The 27424-nt window shown below is 45.2% G+C and overlaps 1 protein-coding gene across 3 annotated transcripts in view; it reads right to left on the bottom strand.

Moving 5' to 3' along the window:
• STXBP6 (syntaxin binding protein 6) overlaps positions 1-23199 on the bottom strand; it is a 271989-nt gene extending 248790 nt beyond the window's left edge. For 2 of the 3 annotated variants that reach the window (XM_060098185.1, XM_060098186.1), the window contains exon 1: positions 22866-23199. In XM_060098185.1, the coding sequence (XP_059954168.1) occupies positions 22866-23172 (307 nt within the window). In that variant the 5' untranslated portion in view covers positions 23173-23199. Of the gene's footprint in view, positions 1-22328; positions 22414-22865 lie in introns of those variants that run through there. The other variant, XM_060098188.1, reaches the window with a different exon arrangement.
• Between the last annotated feature and the right edge of the window lie 4225 nt (positions 23200-27424).

The following is a 27424-nucleotide window of genomic DNA, read 5'->3' as shown; positions in this document are numbered from 1 at the left end:
AACAGACCTGAAGCATCAGGGTCAGATGACAGTAGGGAGAGGTACAGACTATAATAAAATGGAGAGCAGATGTTCCTACTAAAACAATTACTTAGCTCAAGCCAAAGTCCTGATTTATAAATGAAAACTCATGAGTTTTAAATCTTGGCAATTAAGATTGCTTTCTGGTGTGAATAAAAGAAATCCTGGGTTACATCAAAAGGAGAATTTATTGGCTCATTTAACCACAAAGCCTAGAGGTACAGCTTGCCACTGGGTTTAATCAACATGATCAGAACCAGTTTCTCTATCTGGATTCTTCGTGTCCCTAATTCTCAGATAAGATCTAACTTATGGCAGCAAGGCCATTGCTAGACCTCCAGACCACATTCTGCCAGGTTTAAGCAGAAAATAAGAAAGATTCTCTTCCTGGAGTTTCCTCTACCTCCCACCCCCCCCCCCCCAGTCTCAAAATTCCCTCTGATTAGACCAGCTTGGATTAGAAGGCCATTCTTGAACCAACCATTGTGGCTAGACGACTCAGGAATGATTGGCCAGCCCTGAGTCACACACTTCATTCGGAGTCAGGGGAAGAACTTTATCTAAGGCTAAGGTCTCAGACTGGAGGATAGGGAATTTCTTAAAAAGAAACTAGGGTGCTGCCATCAAAAGACAAAGTATATTTGGGGCAGCCAAAAAACCATAAACATGCTACAGCAACTTGTTCAAATATTTTAAAAACACTGCATAGGCCAAATAAAACAGGTTTGCTGGCTGAAGGTGGCTTGTCAACCTCCAGTCCCAATCCTGCTTTCTTGTTTCCTAGGTGATCTCGTCCAAGCTCAAGCCTTCATCTACCATTTCTATAACCCAAATGCCACACATTTATCTCTGACTCACAAATTCAACTGCCTACTCAACATCTTCACTTGGATGCCTCAAACTCATCTCAAATTCAATGTGCCCAAAATGAAATTAATGATCTTCTCACCCCACACTCCTCTCCCATCCAAAGCTGGCCTTACTCAGCACTCTTATTTAGGGGTGGAAGGGTGGAGGGAAAAGTAAGGGGAGATAAGACCAACATGACTGAGGTACTGCTTGAAAGAAAAATAAAATCTTTCAGGAAGTCCAAGTGTAAGTCAACTGAAATTCTATTGTTACTTCAAATATTTAAGAAAGACATTTGATATCTTAATTCATATAGATTTGCAATTTTCATTTTCCAACTCTTCCCAGTTTATTTTTAAGACATATAGAAATAAAGTATCATCAGAAATACCAAAGGCAGGGACTTCCCTAGTGGCACAGTGGTTAAGAATCCACCTGCCAATGCAAGGGACCCAGATTCGAGCCCTGGTCTGGGAAGATTCCACATGCCGCAGAGCAACTAAGCCCATGTGCCACAGCTACTGAGCCTGCGTGCGCTCTAGAGCCTGCAGGCCACAACTACTGAGCCTGTGTGCCACAACTACTGAAGCCCGCATGCCTAGAGCCCATGTTCCGCAACTAGAGAAGCAACTGCAATGAGAAGCCCACGCACAGCAACGTAGAGTGGCCCCTGCTCGCTACAACTAGAGAAAGCCCGCGCGCAGCAACGAAGACCCAACACAGCCAACAATAAATAATTAAATAAATAAAATTTATTTTAAAAAAAATACCAAAGGCAGAAAAATTGTCCGGGGACCTTGGAAGGTGCTTTTGTTTGCATGTTAGTTGGCACAGCGGTAGTTTTCTAGTAAACATATCTGATTTGATCCTGACAACAACCCAGGAGGTTGGTAAGGCAAATTATTACCATATTTCATCAAATCTAAGAAATCACTGATTCTAAGATGCATCATTTTATGCGCCACTATATTAAACAAAAACACCACAAATTAAACCATAACATATAATACACTATAAAACACATCTTGTTTTAAGATAAAAATGTATGTCTTAGAATCTTTGAAAAACATTATCATAAGCCTCATTTTTCAGATAAGGAACCAGAGGCTCAAACACTTGACCAAAGTTATAATTAACAAGATGAAGAATGGACTTGAACCCATAGGGATCAGTTTCCTAATTTGTCTTTCCCCCAGTCTAGCCCCTGGGTCTGAATGACCTCTAGAATTTCTTCTGGGGCCCCCAAAGCTTTTCTGATACAAAGGTGGTAAAAGAAATCAGAACTGAACCAACTCAATAAACGCTTTAAAACTGACATGGATTCTTAAGACTGAGAATAATTTAGACCTTGACTTTTCCCTAATGCCTAGACAGCCTAGGAAATACTGCTAGCATAAACAGCAATATATGCCAGGTGTGTAAGAAAAAGATTACATCATTAATTTCAGGGCTAATTCAGTAGGGTTGACATAAAACTTACAGTTGACTACTGATTTTAAGTATGGATCACAAGATGATTTTCACTTGTGAGGTGATATTACTGGGCATCTAGTCAAGGTAAAACTTGCATTCTTTCATAATAAAATATGCCTATTTAATGATTTTCTTTCTTTCTTTGTTTCAAAAATAACCACCCGGAAATGTGCCATGTTATACCTAATTACTGCAAAGCAAATGTATAAGCCTAATAGTTCCAGTCAGTCTGTGCAAGGAGCCTTTTGATTTCAACACCTAACATCCTTTAAAAAGGAAATTTGTTACAAAAAGCCAAGAAATTTGGTGTGAGATCTGAATAGGACAGAACAGGCTTAATTCATGACATTTTAAAAAAATTTAAATCTAACTGTTCTGCATTTTGTATTCCCCACAGCACTTAGCACTGTGCCCTAAACATAGAAACTGCCTAATAAGTACACATGATGAGATATACAACAAGAAAAATGACAGGCCCTCTGTTTTCACAAATGTTCCTTCTTTCTAGGACTGTGCTTGCTCTGGAGGAGAAAGTTTAGCAAATTCTTGGTGGTGCCTACTGTGAGCTTATCTTTGTGCCAAAGGCACATCAAATTTAATACTGCAAGTCCTCAAGGAGCTGACAGTCTAATCAAGTACAAGTATAAAAGATATGCAGGTGGCGGATTACCTTTAAGTATGCTCAGTATCTGGACAGTATATTAAAATGTTTTAATATCATGTTCAAGCAGGAACGAATACAGAATTAGGAGAGCTGGTACAGCCTGTTGCTGGATATGACCTTGGGCAAGTCACTTCTTGAAATGTTTCCTTAGTTTTTACCTACCCATCCCCCAAGGCTACTGCAAAAGAAATTAAGGCTGGAGAAATCTTTTGCAAACCCTAAAGCACTATACAATATTAAGTATTATAGGACTATTGCCCAGAATATTTCAATGACTTCTTTTGGGGGTCCCTTAAGATAACGTTAGAGGGCTCTTACTAAAATGCGAACCCAATCATTCATTCCCAGGTTTAAAGAATCTTTACTGCTAAAGGATAAATTCTTAACTATTTAGCTTGGTAGATAAGGCTCTTCAAAAACTGGCTCCTATGCAGCCCCATCTCTGGCTTTACTTTTCAAAGACCACAGCAAATACACAACTGCTCTTGATCATTCTCTTCCACATTTCTTTATCTTTGCAATTTTGGCAAAGTTTCGGGCTGTGATTATCCCACCACAGGCAGGAATCCACAGACTGGCTAATATAGCACCTTCCGCATCATTATGAGTCTCTGAGCTTCTCCAGGGCAAAAAGAGCCAATGCCTCATTCTTCCCAATTCCTAGTACAAAGCCACCGCAGCTCATTAAATACTGCTTGAGTGACAGACAAAGGAGATCCTCATTTGCATGCCACACAAAGATGGTACCCAGGAGAGAATCTCAAGGGAAGGCTGTCAAAAAAAAAAAAAAAAAAAAAAAGGCTTAGAGGCCCTAATAAAAATACTACAGGCCCACATCTCTTACCCAAATCCCATACAGCCAAATGTGTTTTGGAATGCAAAAATTTTAACATTTTTGAAATGTAATACATACTTTATGCTCCCCGTAGAGTGTAGATCAGCACCTCATACTCAAACACAGTAATACCTCTGCAGCAAAACTGACGGATAACCACACAAAACAAGATAAATGAAGAATATAAATAGACTCTTGCTCAAGGGAGGTCTTGCTGCCAAATGGGTGACAAGAGCTTTCTGAGCATTTTGGATTTTGGAATTAGAGACAAAGGATGGGGGATCCATATCACCAGATTTGTGTAGATGGTTCCCATCCATTTTCTCATCTGCTCAGAAATTCACTATGGCAGGACTGACCTATATTAGGCAACAAATAAAAATGGCCACATACCCAAACAGCAACATAGGCTATAAAATATTCTGAGAAGGGGCTCAGAGACACAGGCAAAGAGTCTTTATCACTGGCAACTGTAGTAGCTTCTAAGAACATTAAGGGGAAAAAAAACAATAATAATTGCCGGATCCAGCACTGAAAGACCAGGTGAGAAAAGCAGCAGTAAGCAGAGCAGGAAATGAACATATGAATGATTGTGTAAATAAGTACTATTAGAAACTCCTACCACTGATTTCTAAATGTATCTCCAATAGTGGGGGCAGAAGTGTACACATACAAACAATGGCATTCATCAGCCAGAATCAAGCTGTCCCAGACCAACACAACTTGCTTCCATATCAAAATAGAAACAGCAATGCATGTCCCCTGCTCTCTAGAACTTCAGGAAAGAATTACACTTTTTGCACATAATATATAGATATAGGCATATATTATATATATTTTTTAAACAACTAGAAAGACTCCCATGAATGCCTTGCATGAAAAATTTGTTTTAGAACCAAGTGCTTTCCTAAGAAACTGATAAGTGCCTTTCTTTCTAAAAAGAAGTACTAAGTAAGTAGGGAGACAAAAGAGATGACATAATCCCATTTCCAGTGAATCCTAACACCCGGACACACATTTTGTGGTTACCTATGAATCTAAGTTTCTTATTCAGGGAGTGGGAGAACATTTATATCAGGCACCTCAATTCTATCAGACAATAGAGGCCAATGGTAAGAGCTACCATTTACCCTACTGAGCACTCACTACAGACAAGGCAGGGTGTTGAGCCCTATGAAAGTCTCAATTGATCCTCACATTAAAAATAGAACCTACAGGGCTTCCCTGGTGGTGCAGTGGTTGAGAAGTCTGCCTGCCGATGCAGGGGACATGGGTTCGTGCCCCCATCCAGGAGGGTCCCGCATGCCGCGGGGCGGCTAGGCCTGTTAGCCATGGCTGCTGAGCCTGCGTGTCCGGAGCCTGCGCTCCGCAGAGGGAGAGGCCACAGCAGTGAGAGGCCCGCGTACCACAAAAAAAAAATAGAACCTACATTATAGGATATCATTTTACACATAAGAAACTGGATCTTTCAGTAAAGATCCCAGAGCTTTTAAGAAGGAAAGCCAAATGACTGCAATGTCATCTCTTGCCAATTACTTGGTTTCTACTCTGAAAAAAAAAAAAAAACGCACAGCTCATTCTCCACAGCACATACTTCTATCCTCTACTATATATACATCTTTTTCAGTAACTATGTAGTATAAGCAACTCCTGTCCCCACCTAGAGCTTTTCCCATGTATCCCAGCTGAAAACACGCTCTCTCTCCTTTCTCAGAAGTTCTCTTTGAATGTGTCCCACCCATCTATCCATCCATCCATCCATCCACCCTCTTTTGGGTACCTATCATATACCAGGCACCATGCTAAGATACAAGATGTACAAGTCACAGTCCCATCCCTCAAATGTTCAGTCTAGACTTGCAAGCAAATAATCCCACTTGAGCATGATAAGTTATAAGTTATATACGGCACAGGAGTAGCACAGACCAACTCTGCCTCAGGTACAAGTTCAGTGGTCACAGGAGGTTTCAAAGAGGTGGTGTCTGAAGAGTGATTGCAAAGATACAAGACGGGACAGGAGGAGAAGGGCATTTAAGGACAAAAGAATGAAAATGAATGATGCTACCGGGGTACTTCATGCCATCCAGAATAGTATCAAATGACAATGGAGAGAGAGAGCTGGGACAGAAGGATGGAGATGGCCATAGAGAAGCAAAGGTCAACACACCCTGGTCCCCAAAGACCAGTCTTCTGTGCCTGTCTGAGCTCAGCACCTAAGACAGCACCCCGCCGCCACAGGCGGGAGAAAAGGGAGGACAGGGGGCAGACACATGGGCAAAGGGAGCCAAGGTACTCATCAACTCACCAGGAGAGCCTGGCCACCTCTGCCCAACATGTTTTCCAACTCTTCTCTTAGTACCCTTACTCTTAGCCCATAAGCCCTGTGGATTCTAAGCATTAGTGTCTTGGTGTGTTTGTTTGTTTGTTTGTTTCTTGAAGCCAATATCTGCCAGTTAATCATGACTTTGAGACCTTGAGTTGAGGATAAGATGCTATTCTGTCAAAGGTTCTCCATCCTGAGGGTCAGCTCCAAGAGCAGCATAGAAAAAAAGAAATGCTCACTGAGCTGGGCAGAAGAAGAGAGAACTGATTTTAAATAGACAGCTTTTAGAGAGAAATAGGTCATAGATCAACAGTTACAGACAGCATCAGTATACCAGGGCACAGTGAGGACTGACAGAGCTGATGGGTTCTTATCCACTCCTCCTGGGCCTTTAAAGCAGTAATCCCCATGAGTTCTGAAACTGCTCATCTGATTCACGGAGTCCAATCTCCTCTTCAAAAGGAAAAAAAAAAAAACCTCTCTTGCTATATAATGTGTTCTTTATTTTTAATTTAAGTGGATTTAAGTTAACTGTTATGAGAATTTCCTGACACCCTATATGATAATTAGACACATCCTGATTTCCTACACAAACTCAGGGTGAAAAATCATGAGTCCAAGGATTCATCCTTCACAAAGGCCAAGATAACAGAGAAAGGACAGTGTGTTTCAACACAGATACAATCTCCTCCAAGTGGAAATTTGACCAGATCAGCCATAAAATATTGGTACACTTCAAAATTATTTATTCATACATACAAATAATAGTGTCAAATTCAGTAAATATTATTTATACAGCTATAAATTTTTATATTAATTTTAGAACAAGAGAAAGTCATGGCTTGGTTTTCCCCTTGTACTGGATCATTTTAAAGCTTGGTTACCATAAAGCAAGGAAACAACTGCTAAGACAGAATGACCTTAAACTGAAAGCTAGATTTTAAAACAAAGAATCTTAAGAATGTTTTACAGTTCTAGAAAATCACAATGAGCTGAGAAACAAAAGGCTGGAATTAAAGAGTCCTTGGTTTACTACTGATTCATGGTAGAACTGTACAGCCTCGGTGTCCTCATCTGTAACATAAGGGAATTAAGAAAGCCTTAGGTATTCACTGAAGTGAGTTCCTTATTCCCAAAGCAAGAGACTTATTAAAACAAATCAAAACAAAAAACCTTCGAGGAAAACATTTTAGGATAAAAAGAACTTTAGACACCTGCACCTGTAAGATAACACAGGTGAGAAATGTTTACTGTTGCTCTGCTGGAGATTGTGACCTACATCTTAGTAACACATCCAGGACCTAGTCATTTAGTTACACCCACTCAGAAAATAAAGACATGGGGGACCTTTTTACTCCTCCCATCACAATGCATAACTTGTGTTTACTCAGTGCACTGTAAAATTCAAAACACAAAGCACTACTTGTAAGTTTCTTTCTTTCGGCAGGAGGTGAATAAGTTCCCATGTCCCCCAGCCAAGTCCAAATCTGAGGTGTTCAACCTGCACACATACATGGGATCATATAATCTGCTAGGAAACAGGTAAAGATGCTGCATCAGGTATTCAGTTACTGGGGGACGAGGGCAACACCTGGCTCTTCACACCTGCTCTAGAATACTCTACAGGAATTAAATGTGATAGGAAAATGAGTATCTTACCAGGAGAAGTTTTCATTAAAATGTCCTCACAGTTTTTTTCTCACATGCCTCATTTTATCTAGGGAAAGCTGTGTGACTGTGAATGAAATAAAATTCTAATTTGTTTAGGAAATGGTTTGGTTATCTGATTACCCACAGCCCAGAGCTTTGCCCTGAAAAGCAAGGCTACGCAGGATCTAAGGTGCTAAGAATAAAGAAACCATCAAACGAAGAAACCATTCTACTGTGCAGTCTCTAAAGAAGTCCAGAGGCTTCTTTACTGCTTTGAGACAGAAAAATAGGTTGTAGTTTCTACGTTCTGGGTACTCAACTTTGAGACAACATTCCAAAGCTCAGTGGAAGGGGGTCAGCTTGTTGGGGTCCATGAGACAGGAAGGGTGAGAACAAGCCTCTGCGATGGCCAAGTGTATTTTTGTGTCTCTCCCAGGCCGTTCACATCTCAGGGCCGGCTGGATTCCCCAGGGTCTATCTGAAAGCAATCCGCCCAGGACACTCTTTTCAGGAATCATTTCTGAAGGTCTTCATCACACACAGAAGCCATTAACCCACTCTGTTTCAGAGAAAACTAATGGGTGATTCTTCTCTTAAGATCAGGAATGAATGAATATTAAAGAATTCAGCAACATTCTGCCTCTTCTGGTCAGATTTTCTGTAAGTGCTCATCTGGAGAAAGACTCTCTACATAGAATAAAGTTTCCAACAGTGACAATATTCATGAACATGTCCTAGAGTATTTCCTGGGTGGCTTGCCAGCCACTTAGAAGAGCAAAGTAAAGCCTACAGGTCAGACTATCCTGGGCAGGACATGGGCCAGGATACTGAAAGGCCCTCAGCTGCTCCCCTAAACAGCAGGAGCTGCAGGAATCGTGGGGGGGGGTAATAATTTTTAATTATTTATTTATTTATTTTTGGCTGCATTGGGTCTTCCTTGCTGCATGCGGGCTTCCTCTAGTAGTGGTGAGCAGGGTCTACTCTTCGTTGCGGTGCACGGGCTTCTCATTGCAGTGGCTTCTCTTGTTGCGGAGCATGGGCTCTAGGTGCAAGGGCTTCAGTAGTTGTGGCTCGTGGGCTCTAGAGAGCAGGTTCAGTAGTTGCAGTGCATGGGCTTAGTTGCTCCACAGCATGTGGGGTCCTCCTGGACCAGGGCTCGAACCTGTGTCCCCTGCATTGGCAGGCGGATTCTTAACCACTGCGCCACCAGGGAAGCCCAGGAATCATGTTTGGAAATGAGTGCCCTGAAGCCTGAATTCTCCTCTCCTCTCCCAACCCCCACCAGGAAGAGGACCCACCCAGATCCCAGGGTCTATAACAGGACAGGGTGGAAACCAGACCTTTGCATCAGCACACGGTGTTCTGGCTGCAACAATTTTGATTCCTCTAACAGTCATCAGAGGCGAGGCAGGGTGGGGAAAAGGAAAGGGTACTAGTGGCCCTCAAGTAAGACAGAGCTAGGTTTGACTCCTCAATCACGCAGTCTTTCTCTTTCTAAGTCTGACTTTTCATCTACAAAGTAGGAATACTCACAACAGTTAGTACTTCATAGGTTACTATAAAGATGAAAAGAGATCAGGAAACTCAGGCATTTAGTGCAGCGCTTTCTTCCTTCCTGCTCACCTTCCATCCCCCTATAGGCAAGCCTTACAAATAATGTTTTGTTTTTTAAGTCACCCATGAAGCACCTTCCTTACTCACTGGGCTGGGTTCTGAGATGTCTGCTGCTATTTCCCCAAAGCAAATACATTCTCAAAGGGCATTTTGAAAGCAACTAAAAATATCCAAAACAATATACTCAAAGCAATTCCAAAAATGTTTTCAGCAATACTTTTGGAGTTGGTCTACAATCTTCCAGAGTGACGGTCTGTAAAAGGCAAACATTTAGAAGTGAAGTGCTTTCAAGCTTTCAGGTGATCTCACAACTTGACAATTGACCTGAGCCATAGACCCCGGGGCTCCTCAACTTTGCAGCAGGTCCCCTGCTAAGGGTTTTATGCCTCTGCCTGTCCTCAGCCCCCCTCAGCCTGCTGGGCCTCCTGCAGGAGGGGATCTCCAGAAATTACCTCTTTGAATATAATCCAATCTCACTCACAGGTGATTCCCATCACTATAGATTTCAAGGATTTTTCATAGATGTTTTCACTTTGTTTTTAAAAGTGAAACAAACAACACAATTGAAAAATAGGCAAGAGACTTGAACAGGCCCTTCACAAAAGCAGATATCCAAATGCCAAATATATAGGCAAAGACACTAAGCTTCCAATGGTGATAAGAGAAATGCAAATGAAAATCATAATGAGAGACCTCTATACAACATCAGAAAGGCTAAGATTAAAATGACCTATCAGGGGCTTCCCTGGTGGCACAGTGGTTGAGAATCTGCCTGCCAATGCAGGGGACACGGGTTCAAGCCCTGGCCTGGGAAGATCCCACATGCCGCGGAGCAACTCGGCCCGTGAGCCACAACCACTGAGCCTGCGCGTCTGGAGCTTGTGCTCCGCAACAAGAGAGGCCGCGACAGTGAGAGGCCCGCGCACCGCGATGAAGAGTGGCCCCCTGTTCGCCGCAACTAGAGAAAGCTCTCGCACATAAACGAAGACCCAACACAGCTATAAATAAATAAATAGATAGATAGATAAAATTGGGGGAAAAATGACCTATCAAAGTAAGTATTGGCAAGAATGTGGAGTAATGGAACGCTCACTCACACCAGAGGGGACTATAAATTGGAATGGCCATATTGGAAAACTCTCTGGCAGTATCTACTAAAGACGAACATAGTCACATCAAAGAAACCAGGCATTACAGAAACACCCACATACACACACACCAGAGATGCATACCTATGTGCACCACCGAAAACATATACACATGGATGTTCACAGCAGCATTATTCGTAAGAGCCAAAACCGGGAAACAATTCGAATGTCCATAATCGGCAATTGCAGTGTATTTATACAATGGAACATAATCCAGCTACTGCTGCATGCACACCATGGATGAACCTTACAATGTTAAGGAAAAGAAGCTAGACGTAAAAGAATACAAAAGGACGAGTGTATTTATGTAAAACTCAAAAATAGGCAGAGGTGATCTACAGTCTTAGAAGTCAGGACAGCGGTACCATGGAGGAGGAAGTAACGGGAGGGGACACATCCGAGGAGGGATTCCAGGGTGCTGGGGGCTCTTCCTCTCTTGAGCTGTGTTAAGAATAAACGGGTGTGCTCTTGGAACGGAAAAGTCACCACCCTGCACCCATGGAATCGGTGCCTGTTTCTGCATGTACGTTAACCTTCAAAAAAGTCATTTTCTTTAAAAAGCAAACCCACCTGGATGCCTCCTCCTTGCAAAGCCAAACAGGGCAAACTGATTCAATTAAGCAGTCAGGCCGGGTCAGAAGAGCAAGAGACACCAGGCCACACTGCCTCGCCGTGCCTGCTCCCAGCTCCATCACTTGTGAGCCTGTTGCTCCGAGGGGGTTTGACTCCCTGAGTCTCACTACTCATCAATCAAAAACAGCTGGGTAATCAGGAGACTCAGGTGAGATAGGAGAGCACTTCGTATTTGTTCCATTGGTATCCCAACATTGGTTCCTAGGACTGTGGCACCTACCATAGCAGATGCAGCTGGAAAGCAGGCAGAACCTGGGGAGACTCAGGGAGATTTTGAGGAGCTTCGGGGGGTTACTTTCAAGAGTTTTAGGGGCCAGTGGCATAGGTTCTTTGTGAAATTTCATATCAACTCAAACAGGAGTTATTGTACTTTGTATTCTCTCTGCTGGATCACTAGAGCCACTCTGTAATAAGCTTTCCATCATAAAGAGAGCGCTTTTCAGGTCACGTTTGGAAATGATACACAGGCTTCCTTTTGGAAGCATCAAATTTCCTTTACTCTCAGCTATGCTCTCATTCTGTCTCAAGCTTCTGCCTTCATGAGGCTTCCAATCTTGGTGGGTCTCTCTCTAGATGTCTTAAGTCTCCTCTGGGCCCTGGGTTAGGAATCAGGCCTGTTCCGGCAAGACAGTGCTTGGAATAGCAGGCTTGACCTCGCACAGACTCAGGGCTCCTTTAGGGCCTTGGGTCAAGGACAAGCAGCCTCGACATTCCTGGAAGCCTGTGAGAAGAATCCCAGCCCCCCCCCCCACCTCAGTCCCAGTGAATCAGAATCTGTGCCTTAACAGGATGCCCAGGTGATTCACTTGCACTTAAAGGTTTGAGAGGCACTGACCTAGGTCACACTGCCTGTCACCTGACAAACTGAGAGGCCCTGGGCTGGAGGTCACAGCCTCACCCAGGTAGTGGAGTTCATTCTAACAACCCCTCTGTGAACGGCCTCCCCCCAAGGCTGGGCCCATACGAATGGACCATGGTGCTGTACCTGTTTTCCAAATCCAGGGTCACATTTTCCTGGAACTTGGGAGTGGGCAGAAAAGGGCAGAGGACAAAGGAGGCGGGGGGAAGGGAAGGCAGAAAAGGTGCGCCTGCCCTCATTTCTCTGCAGTGCTCAGGAAAGCCGGGGTGTGTGGGGGGTGAAGAAAGGTAATATTGGAGCACTGAGCAGGCAGGAGAGGGGTGTCTACTGAAGCTTGGCCAAACTTGTCCATTAGAGCAGGAACCCTGAAACTGGGGCACCTGGTTCACGTGCAGCTCTCTATGCGGCAGCTTTGGGGTCTTACACAAGCCGCGTTGAGACAGGCTGGGACCCGGGACCCTTTGCTGCAGTGCTTGCACCTGGACAAACACCTCCTTGATCAACAAAATGCAAAGAAACTATAAGGGACTAAAAATAACTACATGAAAGCACAGTCGGGGCAAATTATGGACAAGATACAAAAAGACCAAAGACCCAAGCGCCACTTCCGAAGAGCCCGGATGAAAAACAAGGTGGGAGGAGCAGAAATAGGATACTGCGCATGCCCCCTGCACTCAACACCACCAAAGGTGTGGGCAGACCGCCTAAGCCCACCCCCTCCTGCCCAACCCTCACCCCATGTAAGGAACCAGCTCATCTCCCCCTTGGGGAGTGAACAAGGGAAACTGACACTTGTTTTCGCTCCCCCCATTGCAGCACGGGCCCCAGTAAAGCGTTACCTGAATTTCTTTTCTGGCCTCTTATCAATTTCTATTGACTAAGGAAGGCCAAGAACCCTGGCTGGTATCAACATGACCTCTCTATGCCTGTTTTTTCAACTGTAAAATAGGGCTAAGGAATAGTACCTACCTCTGAGAGTTGTTGGGAGGATGAAAGGAATCAGTATCTGTAAAGTGCTTAGAACCATGTACTATGGAAGCACATAATCACCTCTAGGGAAACGTTATTCAAATAATATACGAACAGAAAAATTAATAGGAAGGGGGAATCCCAGAAGAAAGCAGCTGTCCAGCTCAACATATTTTTATTGATTCTCTCCTACATGCCAGACACACAGATCCCGGCCTCCGGAGGAGTTCACAGTCGGGGGGGGGGGGGTGGGGGTTTGAAAGCAAGGCTGCTCATAAACAAGATGTCTGAGTTCAGCATTCCCTGTTCCACTTTTAAAAGTCAACCACCAGATAGACCAGCGAGTGTGTGGTTGGCAAGGTCAGAAAAGGATCTTTTTAAAAGGAGAAAGTCTCACTTTCCAGTGGATGAAACTGGGAGAAATGTCCACTTTATCAGCATCAAGCTCTTTATATAAGCACCAAATTTCTACCTTCAACTTATTTTTTAAACTACAGTTACAGTTGCATAAGGCTTTAATTTTAAAAGGACTTACTTCAGGGACACCCAGCTTTCTACACCCAGCTCCTTATTGCTACTTAATGATAGGGTAGATTAAATTCTTCAGGAATAATATTAATTTCTCAACCACTAGATACTGCTGGCTGTCACCCAGGACTGTGTGAGGTGACATATTCCTAGGAAGTCTAAAAACAAAGACCAGCACTGACATACACCCTCTCTGACCAACAGTGGTTATCAAAGGTGATTACAGGGTAACGCATGTATTCACTCGCCTGAGATCCTTCCCACTTCCACCGTCGGGAAGGACAGTGCTATGCGGTGAGGCCTAGTGTATTCGGCTTCAACTCTGCTTATCTTCTCTTTGATTACCAATGTTAGCGCAGTGCCGGTTTAAATGCTCAGCCCCGGCTCTGTAACAAAGTGGCTCTTTTCTTCAGAGCCCTTGGGCACTAAAGACCCACACCTGCCAATCCGCAAAACAGTTAAACAAGGTGAAATAGGGCAAAATTACCATCCTTAGGAAAGCAGGGAATTTCAGGCTGTGAAGACTGGAAACTAGTTTGATTTACTGCACTTGAGGCTTTGTTCAAATCTTACAAACTGTTTGCGCGTAATTTTGTCCCCAGGGGAAAATGAAAAGGATCCAACAACTTCACTGAAACGAAAACACAATCTCTTATTTCCTCCCACTTTGGATGATGACAAAGGAGACAGAAAGAGAACAGAAGTTAACAGGCCACCGTAACCCTGAGACAATGCCCTTGCCTAAGCCGGCACTGCTGAGTGTTGGTCCACACTTTACGGAAGCCCATCATTTTAGGGTGCCCTCACAGGTGCTATTCATTTGAGCCTCAAACCAAGCCCATGAGGCAGGCCAGCCAGCAGGGACTGGTCCCAAGTAACAGCAGAGGAAACTGAGGCTTGGTGAAGGCAGTGACCCAGGCTCCAGGGGCCAGGATTTAGCTCCCAATTCTTCCTCTTCCATTGTTTCCCATTCACCTAATTCAACCAAACCTTTCCAGAGTTTAATAGACTCACCGAAGGTAAACTAATGAAATGCCCAGATTTTCTACAGCCAACAACGAGGCAAAAAATTTCAACCTAATCCCAAGAAACGTTCACTCCTGCTGTGAATGAAACTCAACGGTGTGCATTGTAGGTCGCTTTATCGCCTCCCGTCTGCATGAGAGATGAACATCAGTAAGTGAGGGGGGAAGGCAGCCAGGCAGGGATGGGTCGAGACCACCACACCAAGGAACATTAGCACCAACTGAGCAGCCCAGGGGTGCCCTTCTGGTCAAAAAGAAACCAACTCCATGATAACAGATGCAAGACCCAACACCTTGGGCTTCCCTGGTGGTGCAGTGGTTAAGAATCTGCCTGCCAATGCAGGGGACACGGGTTCGAGCCCTGGTCCGGGAAGATCCCACATGCCACGGAGCAACTAAGCCCATGTGCCACAACTACAGAGCCTGCACTCTAGAGCCCACGAGCCACAACTACTGAAGCCCACACACCTAGAGCCCGTGCTCCCCAACAAGAGAAGCCACCACAATGAGAAGCCCGTGCACCGCAACGAAGAAGAGTAGCCCCTGCTTGCCACAACTAGAGAAAGCCCGTGTGCAGCAACGAAGACCCAACACAGCCAAAAATAATAAGTTAAAAAGAAAAAGACCCAACACCTTGACTGAAAGTCAGCCACTCAGCTGAGACTACCTCTGTGACTTTACCAAAACCATGGTAATTTAAGAATCAACAGGCAAATTTACGTTGTTCTGAGGACTAGGATTCATGCCCTTCTCCCCTACAGCCTCTCCCCCTACCCCAACCTCACCCACACAAATCAGAAAACTTTTCGAAGCTCTTGGCTTTCTTCCATATACTTTTTCCTTAGTCCTAACCATGGTATTCTTAGCCCTTGTGGGAAGGAGAAGGCAAAGAACATTAAACATTCCAGGTGCATCACATTAGGTACTTTTCTACAAGCTAGGTCTCACTCTGATCTTTCAGATAAGAAAACCATGGCTCAGGTGTTAACTACCCCACCCGAGTTCCCACAACAAATTAATGGTAGAGTCACATTTCACATTCAGCTCTGTCCTACTCCAATGCCATCTTCACACTGTATTAGCTTCTACTCACAGAGTGATCCATGCACTGGCAGCACATGCATCAGTGGGAGTTTGTTATAAGTGCAGAATCCCAGACCCCAACCCCTACTGAATCAGAATCAGCACCTTAACAAGATCCCCAAGCGCTCTTGTCCATGAGTTGGAGAAGCACAGCTAAGCTACACTGCATTGTTAAAGGGGGTAGAAAGTCTCTACCAAGGGAACAACTGTTCCAGTGGTGTTTAACCTCATTTAGCATAATGACTTTTGCACCCAAATACACTGATGCTCGTGTAGTGCCAAGTACCACATGAATCCTGTTTAATACAGAGATTTTTTTTTTTTTTTTTTTTTTTTTTTTGCGGTATGTGGGCCTCTCACTGCTGTGGCCTCTCCCATTGCGGAGCACAGGCTCCGGACGCGCAGGCTCAGCGGCCATGGCTCACGGGCCCAGCCGCTCCGCGGCATGTGGGATCCTCCCGGACTGGGGCACGAACCCATGTCCCCTGCATCGGCAGGTGGACTCTCAACCACTGCGCCACCAGGGAAGCCCCAGAGATTTTTTTTAAGGGCAGTCTTGACACAGTTCCACTAACAACTTAGAAGATGATGCTAAAACGTCTACCACAGTCAAATCTTAAGGGAGAAGCTAAACATAAGCTGTCCAGTCAGCCCTGCCCACTGCCCTCTAGTGGACCACAGCAAGGAAGCCTAAATATGGAGTTAGTCCCCAGAGCAAAGCCCAGAAACACACTCCTCTCTGAAGGTCACAGGCTATTTGCCATGAAAACGATTCCACTGACTCAGAAGCAACTTGGCACACGACGCTCTTAACTCAGAGGAAGGACTTTGGGATGAAAGAGTAACAGAAAAATCCTAAAAGATCCAAAGACAAACAAGGAGAAAGGAATTATGTATATACCTTTTTTTTTTACCCAAGAGCAGAAAATCTGCCCTGAAACTGAGAGCCTATTCCTGCATCTCTCTCTCCACGTTTTTCTTATTATTCTCCTTTCACTCTACCCACAGTGGCATTCTTACTGTTTTTCTTTTAGTTGAGATATTCACACTATAAAAGTCACCCTTTTAAAGTGTACAATTTAGTAGTTTTAATGTATTCACAATGTTTTAATGTATTTAATGTATTCATAAAGCTGTGCAACCATTCCAGAATATTTTCATCACCCCCAAAGGAAGCCCCATGCCCATCAACAGTCACTCCCATTCCTCTTGCCCTGCCCCCCAGTTCTTGGCAACCACTAATGTAACTTTTTGGATTTGCCAAAAAGTGGAATTGGTCATGAGCTACCCTGATGTTTAACATTTTGAGGAGGAACTGCCTGTTTTCCAAAGCAGCTGCACTATTTTCCATTCCCATCAACAATGTAATGTAGGAGGGTCCTGATTTTTCCACATCCTCACCAACATTTGTTATTATACATCTTTTTGATCAAAGCCATCCTGATGGGTGTGAAGTGGTACCTCACTGAGGTTTTGATTTGTATTTCCCCAATGACTAATAATGTTGAGCATCTTTTCATCCCCTTATTGGCCATTTGTATAGCTTACCTGAAAAAAAATGTATATTTAAATCCTTGGCCCCTTTTCTTAATAAACGTATTTATTTTATTTGTGTATTTTTGGCTGCGTTGGGTCTTCATTGCTGCACGTGGGCTTTCTCTAGTTGCAGCGAGCGGGGGCTACTCTTCGTTGCAGTGCGCGGGCTTCTCATTGCAGTGGCTTCTCTTGTTGTGGAGCACGGGCTCTAAGCGCTCGGGCTTCAGTAGCTGTGGCACGCAGGCTCAGCAGTTGTGGCTCACGGGCTCTAGAGCGCAGGCTCAGTAGTTGTGGCGCACGGGCTTAGTTGCTCCGCAGCATGTGGAATCTTCCAAGACCAGAGCTCGCACCCGTGTCCCCTGGCAGGTGAATTCTTAACCACTGCGCCACCAGGGAAGCCCCTTGGCTCCTTTATAAATTGGGTTATTTGCCTTTTTATTGTTGAATTATTAGAGTTCTTGCTTATTTTTGAAACTCCAGTCAAGTTCCCCTCTTCCTGGAAAGCTCTTCCCCCAAATATCCAATATTCTTCAGCTGGACATACACTTGAATTAATCCCTCTGTACCTGGAACCACTACCCTCTGAAAGCCTAGGAACACTTCCTCTCTCCGTTTCTGTCCCATGCACCCCTCCTTGCTTTCAACCTGGGTGTTGTGCCCCCCTTTATCCACAACAAGCTCTCCTGTGGTCACGAGAACTCATCTGCTACTTCAGCGAATTTACAGAATCAAGAAAGAACGTGACGACAGTTTCTTTGACCACTGCCACAGATTCACACAGTCTCACTCTGTGCTAGGCACAGCACTTGTCTTATGTGCTCTGAAAAGAATTTATTTACATGTAGGCACAAGTACGACTTCACACTTCTTCTCACTAACACCAGCAACCTAAAACACCCTTTCTCCTCTCTACAGGAGTGCTACGCATCGTTGCCAGAGTTTTCATAGTCTAGCCCATCCATATAGGCTTCCTCAGCCACCACAGCTTCAAATGGCTTCTCTCTACTCTGAAATAAACAGTAACCACCTGTACAGTTCATGCATCAATTAATATCCATAGTTTATGAATGCCCCTACATTTTAGAGATAGACCAGGTGAAACCACCCTACCCATAGATGGTGTTAAATAATATATTAGAACTGCTGGGATGTGCTGATTCAGTAAAGCAGTCCTAGAAGATACACATATAACCTCAAGATGCTCTGGGAAATGTCTGGTAAAATAAATAGAAGTAAGTTTCTTGTTGTTGATATCGTTAACTGCAGTCCTTCTCAGAGTCTTTGATACAATGAGGAACACAGTGAGAATCTCCGAGACGGGGGAAAAATAACAGACAGCGCTTCCAAATTGATTTGCCCTTTACAAGAGCACACCTATTAACATCCACCTAACAGTATTCTTCCCAGTCCTCTGGGAACTGCTGAGCTAATTGGATGGCTGCTCAATTCTATCAGCTGGACAGCAGGAACCACATTTTCCACCCAGGTCAGAAACCAAACTTGCTTTGTTTTAGGATGCCATTCATTGGAAGCCACTATTAACATAACAGGTTACAGGAAGAGAAGAAAGAAACCATACATTAAATGTGTTCATAATTTTTCAGACCCATCTAGATTTTTGAAATTGGAAAATGATGAAATGTGAAAAGAAAAAAAAAAAGGATCTTAGAAATGAGCTAGTGCAGTATCAACTGAGTGTTATTTTCAAAGAATCCTCTAGGACAGTTGAGGAAAAGAGCCTTCCAGGAACTGACCATGACTCTCTATAACCCAGTAACAGCCCTGATGATCAAAGAGAAATAAAGTTATCAGAACGACTGTCTCACAACAAACTTAGCCAAGGGAGCCAAGATATCAGGTGGTCATGTGCTGAAAAAAGTGAATAACAGTGATAAGGAAAGAAGCTTCCCCACCCTGGAAAAGAAATCCTCCGAACAAAAAGTAGGGGTAACTCCCACAATATAAATATCAAGTTATGGAAAAGAATTTTAAAATAGAAATTTTCTGTACTCATGTTAAGTAGGAGAAACCATTTATATCAGTGATTAGTGCATCTAAAGAATTTCAAGCTGAAGGTTGTGTCTTTACTGAGTGCTGATTACGGTCAGGAAGACAGGCATGGGCCTTGCAGATTTATCTGCTAGAACACTAAGTGGTACACTTGAGTTTTTGAATAGGTTTCTGATTTACTGATACGTTTCTCTAGTGCTAATCACTTGAAAGCTAAAACAAAGCACAAATGGAAAGCTGAGATAAAGCCTGACGGTCAGCTGGACTCCATTTGGTACAGCAACACGAGAACTAGTTCAAGTGCTGAGCCCCTTGGACACACAGTCCACTTGGGTGCTACGTAAACCTTATTTCTGCCCTCGAATACCATCTCGGGAATCTTCCTGACTCCAGCAGGTTCCCGAAGCCTCTCTGATACAAAGCAGCTAAAATTCAAGGCCACAACCTAGGCCATCTTAAGTCATGGCGAACTGTCAGCCCTGGACCATAGCTTAGGGGGCAAGGAGAAGAGCTTAAAGTTGGGTTGTGCCCAAATAGTGCTCGATTATAAGCTCAGCTACACAGAGCAGCACTGATACTGCACAGCTGCTCCAAGAAGTTGGGCTTCCCAGCCCTCAGACAGTGATAGAGGGTCTCCCTCAGTTACAGCCAACACCACCATCCTCCAGAAGGAATGGAAGGCCTTCACCAGATCTGACCACCACAGGACATCTGTCACCTCCCCCCAAGGCCTAGGTAAGCTGTCCCTTCAGAGAAGACACCACCTTGCAAATTCTTTTTAATCTTGCTCATAAGTGATTCACCTGTTCTCCAATCTTAAGGCTTAAGCTGCCAGAACTTCTCGAAATCTCCTCTCCACAAACATCTGAGATCCCCAAAGAAAGGAAATAGGGTAGTTACTGGATTTATCAATATCAAGGTCACCAATCTCAGCCTATCCAAGAGTGTCCTGGAAACCAGAGGCTAAGTACTTTACAGTATGAAAAGAAGGGGGGACTTCTTTTGTGTAAAATTCATTCATTTGAAAAGCAATCAGAATTATCTAAACTGGACAATGAGAAGTGGCACAGGTATCAGAAATAGAAAATGCCTTAGGCAAGTTCCTAAAATGGCCTGAAGAAACCCTGTCTCCATATATGATGTAATAAAATAATGGTGTTTCTGAACACACCTCACCTCTCTTACTCTCTCTCACCCCCTAAGTCAGTGATTCTATAGCATGGTCCCTGTAATAGCAGCACTGGCATCACCTGGAACTAGTTAGAGATGCAAATTCTTGGACCCGCTTCCCCTCACCCTAGACACAGAGAATCAGAGGCTCTGGCAATGTAGCCCAGCTAGCTGTGATTTAACAAGCCCTCCAGGGGACTCTGATGCTCCAGTTTGAGAACCACTACCCTAGGATTAGGTAAGGTGCAGCACCTGTGTGGGGAGGGGTCAGGAGCCTGATTAATCCTTTATTAACTGAGTGAGAGACATCTCACCTGTTCTTGCCTCTGATCAGCATTGGCCCTCAAGCTCACAGTCTGATTCCACTGATGAGGGGTTGAGTCCCCAGTTCAAGGTCACTGTTAGAGACCACGCCAGAGCTCCAGCCCCAGGTCTGCTGACTCCTTCATCAACCTTGGATCTCAAACTGGGGCCTTGTTAACATGCCAATTCTGGGGCCCAGGACTCTGAACATTGATAAGGCACCCCACCACGCTCCCATCTCCTAATCTACACCTCGCTGCTTCCTTCAGATAAATACAAGGACTGGAGCCTCAACCCTTAAAATCAAAAGAGAGATGGATTTACGGGAAGAGAAAAAAGAAGATAAAGAGCGACTTCCAAAGCCCTGAGAAACCAAACCTTTTGGTGAGGAGTGGGCGGAGGAGAGAAGACTTAGGCAGCTTGTTACAATTAAAAGTAGTTAATTCAAAAAAAAAACTGAGGTAAAGAGCACAGCCACAGGAAAACAAAAATGGTGCTTTACAGTTTTCTTAGCACTTCTGATGCCCATTATCTCCCCCAAGTCTCACAACAACCCTGCAATTAAAGGAGATAAGGCCACTATTATCCCCATTTGACAGAAGAGAAAACTGAGGTTCATAGTGTCCAACAATTTGTCAGTTAGCATAGTAATCCGACTGTAAACCTAAATCTTGACCTCAGGTCTATCTCACTCTAGAACCTGTGTACCAACACCAGGTGATTTCCACATTTGGAAATCTGCCCCAAAGCAGATTCCCACCCCCCCTCAGGAAAAAAGCTAAGAGAACATGTAGCAGAAATGGTGATCCCCTAAAACACAGTACTTGAGCAGTGTGTGGGTTCTCCTTTAAGAACTTAACACACAAACCCAACAGCCAAGGTGTTCAGCCAAAAGCGGGGGGGGGGGGGGGGGGGGAAGAGGCATATTTCTAGCCTGCATAATCATTTCTGGACCAATTCCCACTAGCAGCCTCGGAGGTGAACAGCGGCTCACTGCCAGGCTGAAGCTCCTCCACCCCCCGGTTATGACAGAGCAGCTCTGACTCGTGTGCAGGCAAAACCCCAAAACTCAAAACAAGAAGTGAAAAAAGTGGAGCTAGGAGAACCGTCAACATCCTCCACATTCTCGTAATCCACATAACGCCAGTTCCAGGGTCCTGGGGTCCCCTGGAACGCACTCTTAGGAGATGGTAGGATGAAGTGGACATTCTTGTGGACCCACCGCCCCTATTCCTTCCCACCCGGTCCCTGAGGAAGAATAACCGAAAGGGGAGAGGGCTCGTTATGAAGTCCTGGGGCTGGAGCCCAAGCCAGATACAACCCAGGCATCCTCTCCTAAGGAACAGTATGTCAACCCAAACTCTCCACCTGGCCTTCCCCTCAAGGTCCTCTGCTCTGCGAAGATGAGCCGGGTGGGGTTGGTGGGGTGTTGTAAAGCCGAGAAAAGACTAGAGGAAAAATCAGGCCATCCACCTACCCCACGTTCCCCGCCATGTGTGTGAGGCTCCATTCCAGTGCGCACCGTAAGCACTAACTCGGAACCGGGCGCCCTTGGCCACGTCTCAGGTTGAGAAGGGGGCGTCGCCCAGCTAAGCGTCCCGGAGGCAGGGAGCCATTCCCGCCCGGACAGCCTACCTCAGTTTTGGCAGGAATGATTTTCCTAGAAGCCAGCCAGGGAAGCGAAGATCTGGGTGATTCGTGGATTTCAGCCGGGGGCGGCGGAACTTAGCCCAGGGGCGCAGCTCCTCCACACTGGGGGCCTCGGGCCGGCACCCGCGGGGCTATCCTACCGCGGGGCCAGTGAGGAAAGAAGGGCTCCATCCTCAACTTTCTCGGATGAAATTGCTCGGCTCTGCGGCTTGCCCAGCCCTGCCCGCACATCGGGTCCCAGGTCTGGGGAGAACCAGGGACCCGAGTCCCTCTCGGCGCGCACAAAGCAGCTGCGCCCGAGCGCGCGGCCCCCTCTCCCGTCGCCCGCCAACTTGAAAGCATCTCCCTGGGCGCCTGCTTACTCCCCCTGCCCCGCAGCGGGATCCCCGACCCGGCCACGCGCCTCAGACCCAGCGCTGGGCGCCCCAAACGCCGCAGCTGCTGCAGCCGCATCCTCCACCCTCCGCAACCCCCGGCCTGGCCTCTGCCTCACTCGCCCGGCTCCCCACGCCCCGGCCCTACCTTGCAGCCCGGTTCGTGCCCCGGCAGTGCCGGTGCGCTGCACGCGTCCCAGCCCGCAAGGCTCCTCCCCGGGAGCTGCCCCGCGCGGGGATCCGGGCTCCGGACAAGGCTCGGCCGGCCCGGGTGCTGGGTAGCCGCCGCTCGCGGCTGCCGCGCCGGCTCCAGCTGCCGCGCGCAAGGGGGAGGGGGGGAACTCCCGGCAACTCCAACTCCGGGCGCTGGAGCTCCAGCTGAAGCCGCGCGCCCGCCCGCCGCTGAGTGCTAGCGCCTGCGAAGCGAAGCTGCCCGTGCGGCCGCCTCTGAGCATGCCCAGTGCCGCCGTGGGCGAGCCCCAGCGCCCTGGGCCGGGGCAGATGGCCGAGCTGGGGGCCGGGGACCCGCCCCGAGCTCCGGAGCGCCTTGGGTGGGGGAGGGAGGGAAGAGCCGGTGCCGGGGAGGGGACCCTGGAGCAAAGGGCGGGGGAGAAACAGTGAAGGAGGAGGGCCTTGCAAGTTTCACGGGTCGTGGGAAGTTTGTGGGTGAGAAAGACGAGCTGCTTCTGTGAGCCTCTGCAAGCCTAGAAAGGACAACGAGGAAATATTCTCCTCAAAAGAACAAGTGGACCCAGCAGATTGGTTTTATCCAGTGCACTCGTTGCTTCAAGCCTAGGGTCGCCAAAAAAGAGCGAATAGGGCCTGGCCGGCAATGTAAGTGTGTGAAACGGGTAGGAGGCGGCGAACAGGAGAGAGCTCTGAAGGCAGAGCCACTGGGCTCCAAACTCCCGTTGGTATCCTGGAAGAATCGGGGCCTGCTTTGGCTAGATTTTTTTTTTTTCAAGAAATGACAGAGATTCCGATTTTTTTAAATGTAAAATATCCTGGTTTTTCAATCTTGATAACTAATTCAGATTTTAAAAAGCGCTCTGGACCAAACAAAATATACTTGAGTTCCTTCTCTGCTCAACCCCACAGCCAGCCAGTGTGAGGATTGTGATTTCTGCGTTCTTTTACCAAAGAACAGTGGTTTCTCTGCCCACTGTGGTTTGGGAAGGCACTGGAGAGTATCCAAGATGATTCAGATTGCCATCAAAGTACGACCAGTTACTAAGGGAAGTAGGTTTTCCAGACAGAAGAGGGTTGCAGATAAATGCTGAGGCATTCAAGAAGAGAAGTAAGATACGGATACCAATGTGGAAAGGGGGTGTGAAAACTGACTCTTGGGAAACATCTTTAGTAAAAGTACCCAAGTGGAAAGTCACTGTAGGATCCATAACACAACTCTGCTGAGGCATTTTGGGGGTCTGAAAAAGGAAAAAAGGGAAAACCAGTAATATGACCCTGTCTTTATTTTAAATTTTGATATTTTTCATCTTTTGTATTAATTTTAAAAATATTGCATTAAAACATTTATCTTGATTATTGGGTTCTTTGATGTCCCATTCAACTGTGCAGCCCGCCTCATCCTAGCCCAGGCCCTGCTGGGGTGTCAGATGGTGGTACCCCAGTCTGCTTGATTAAAAATATAAGGGGCAAGAAACACCATACTGACATGGGAAAGAGAGCTGGAGTAGTGGATGGGGGCTGAGGCAGAGGACTTGGTTGCCATTTTGTGGAACCTGAACTTCATTTTGTAGGCTGTGTGGAGCTAGCAGATGCTGGGGGAAGAAAGTGACAATCAGAACTGAACTCTAGGAAGATGGACTGGACTGCAGACCCAGGAAGGTGGTTTGGAGGGGGAGAATGGGAGAAATGAGGATACCTAGGGCATATTCATGGTTGTGGTGTTTTGAAAGAGGGATTTCCCTAATAAACTCATGTGTCTCTGCTTATTTCTTGTGGTAGGGCTAGCTTAACGCCAACAGGTAGGGCTGCTGCATCTAAGCCTCAGCCATTTTCTACCAGGTTTCCATGGGCAAATGGCTCCACTTCTAAGCTGCACTTTCCTCATCTGTGAAATGGAAAACAGTTCTCATAGCGTTTTCTAAGAGGATTTAGAGCAGCAATGTATGTCTAAGGGCTTTGAAAACTCTGAGAATTTAAGCAAATATAAGGCATTGTTCTTATCTACACATCATCTATATGGAATCTGAATTTAAACAAGGAAGCTCTATAGCTTTACAAAAATTGTCTTAAGTAGTAAGCATTTTTGATTTAGCAAGCTCTCTCTCTGTGTTCAGGATTCTGTTAGTCTTCAGAATCAGCTTTTGGGTAATTTAAAGATTTTGTGAATTAAAATGTCCCTGTATAGAAAGAAATAGGTGAGGGAGATTAAGAGGTACAAACTTCTAGTTGCAAAATAAATGAGTCACAGGTATGAAATGTACAGTGTGGGGAATATAGTCAATAACTATGTAATATCTTAGGATGGTGACAGATGGTAACCAGACTTATCATGGTGATCATTTTGAAATGTATAGAAATAGCAAATCACTATGTTGTGTAACAGGAACCAACATAGTGTTATAGATCAATTAGACTTCAGAAACAAACTCATAGAAAAAGAGATCAGATTTGTGATTACCAGAGGCCAGGGGTGGGGGGAAGGGGAATTGGATGAAGGCAAGTCAAGAGGTACAAACTCTCAGTTATAAGATAAATAAGTACTCGGTATGTAATGTAAAACATGATAAATATAATTAACACTGCTACACGCTATATATGAAAGTTGTTAAGAGAGCAAATCCTAAGAGTTCTTATCACAAAGAATTTTGTACCCATATGAGATGATGGATGTTCACTGAACTTACTGTGATAATCCTTTCATGATTAAGTCAAATCATTATGCTGTATACCTTAAACACACACAGTGCTATATGTCAATCCTATCTCAGTAAAACTGGAAGGAAAAAAAGTCCCTGTACTAGTTTCTATTGTCACCTCCCTTCCACCACCTTCCTTTTTTAAATCTTCCTTTTTACCTTTTATTTTCTCAGTATTGCAGATCTAGCTCAAAATGACTCCCCCACCCCACCCTGCTCCATAACTACCCTCTATCTCACCTACAGGTCATCAGTGTAGTCCTGCCTCAGCCAGACACCTGGGACTTCCCTCAGTGCCCTGGAGGATACTCCCTGCAGGTGAGCTCATTGGTTGCTGCATTCATGAAGAACAGACCACTGCTTATCTATGGGAAGCATTTTAAGCATGCAGAGCTCTCAAAGAAAAAAAAAAAACTTGGTGTTTACATAAGAAGCTTTCCGGAAGTCATGGAAAGGAGGAAGTACCTAGCCCAGGACCTATCACATAATAGGTAATTACAAATATTTGCAGCATAAATAGCAATTTCCATCATCAAAATCTTCGGTATCTCTGTTCCACCTCCCACAGTTCCTAAGAATTATTTTTAAAACTCACAACAGTGGGCTTCCCTGGTGGCGCAGTGGTTGAGAGTCCGCCTGCCGATGCAGGGGACACGGGTTCGTGCCCCGGTCCTGGAAGATCCCACATGCCGCGGAGCGGCTGGGCCCGTGAGCCATGGCCACTGGGCCTATGTGTCCGGAGCCTGTGCTCCGCAACGGGAGAGGCCACAACAGTGAGAGGCCCCGCGTACCGGAAAAAAAAAAAAAAAAAAAATTGCAACAGTGATAAGGTTCTACAGAAGAGCAAGAAGAACAGGATGTAAACATTTGTAAAGGGAGGGACTCTGTACTTTTAAAGTAAAATGCTTTGTCTACTTAAATTTTAAATTAATTGTATTTGTTTTTTAAATATTTTTAGTAGTAGTAGTAAATAATACATGATATTAAAAAGAAGCTCAATGCAAAAAAAGCTCAGTAAAGAGAAAAAAGCAAGTTTCTCTCCCCAAGAACTACTATTGTTATCAGTTTCTTGCATATAATTACAGAAATACCCAATGAGCATGAGAACAAGCATAGTTGGCTTTTTTCCTTAAAGTCTGATCATAAAACTATAGAATTGAAAAATACCTTACATAGTTCATCTAGATACCAAATTACAGACTTTTAAATGACTATCATATTTTGGAATAGAAAAGGAAACCATGAAAGCAGTTTTCTCTTATGGCACAAGTCAACTCATGGTCATAAGGACACCAGATCACGTGGTGAAACCCTCCATCTGAGCACTGAGTGGTACAAGAAAAAACTGAGTTCACCTAGAGTTCTCCTGAAACCCATAATGCCCACTGTCAACCTCAACCTAAAACACCCACAGATTTAGATATCCTAGGCTGCCCAGGGCTGTAGAAGGAGGTACTGTCTAAATAACAGTTGGAATGAAGTGACATGGACAAAGAGAGCTTAATCTAGGGAACTGTGCATTATAAACCAGTCTTTTTTTTTTTTTTTTTTGGACCTCTCACTGTAGTGGCCTCTCCCGTTGCGGAGCATAGGCTCCGGATGCGCAGGCTCCGGATGCGCAGGCTCAGCGGCCACGGCTCACGGGCCTAGCTGCTCCGCGGCATGTGGGATCCTCCCGGACCGGGGCACGAACCCGTGTCCTCTGCATCGGCAGGCGGACTCTCAACCACTGCACCACCAGGGAAGCCCTATAAATCACTGTCTTTAACAGTATCACTATGGTATAGCATCATCAGTCACAGTATGTCTTCAAGTATAGCAA

This window comes from Mesoplodon densirostris, chromosome 4 (genome assembly GCF_025265405.1).
Source record: "Mesoplodon densirostris isolate mMesDen1 chromosome 4, mMesDen1 primary haplotype, whole genome shotgun sequence".
In the NCBI taxonomy this organism is placed as follows: Eukaryota; Metazoa; Chordata; class Mammalia; order Artiodactyla; family Ziphiidae; genus Mesoplodon; species Mesoplodon densirostris.
The sequence above is the reverse complement of the archived record's forward strand: the minus strand, read 5'-3'. Positions and strand labels throughout refer to the sequence as shown.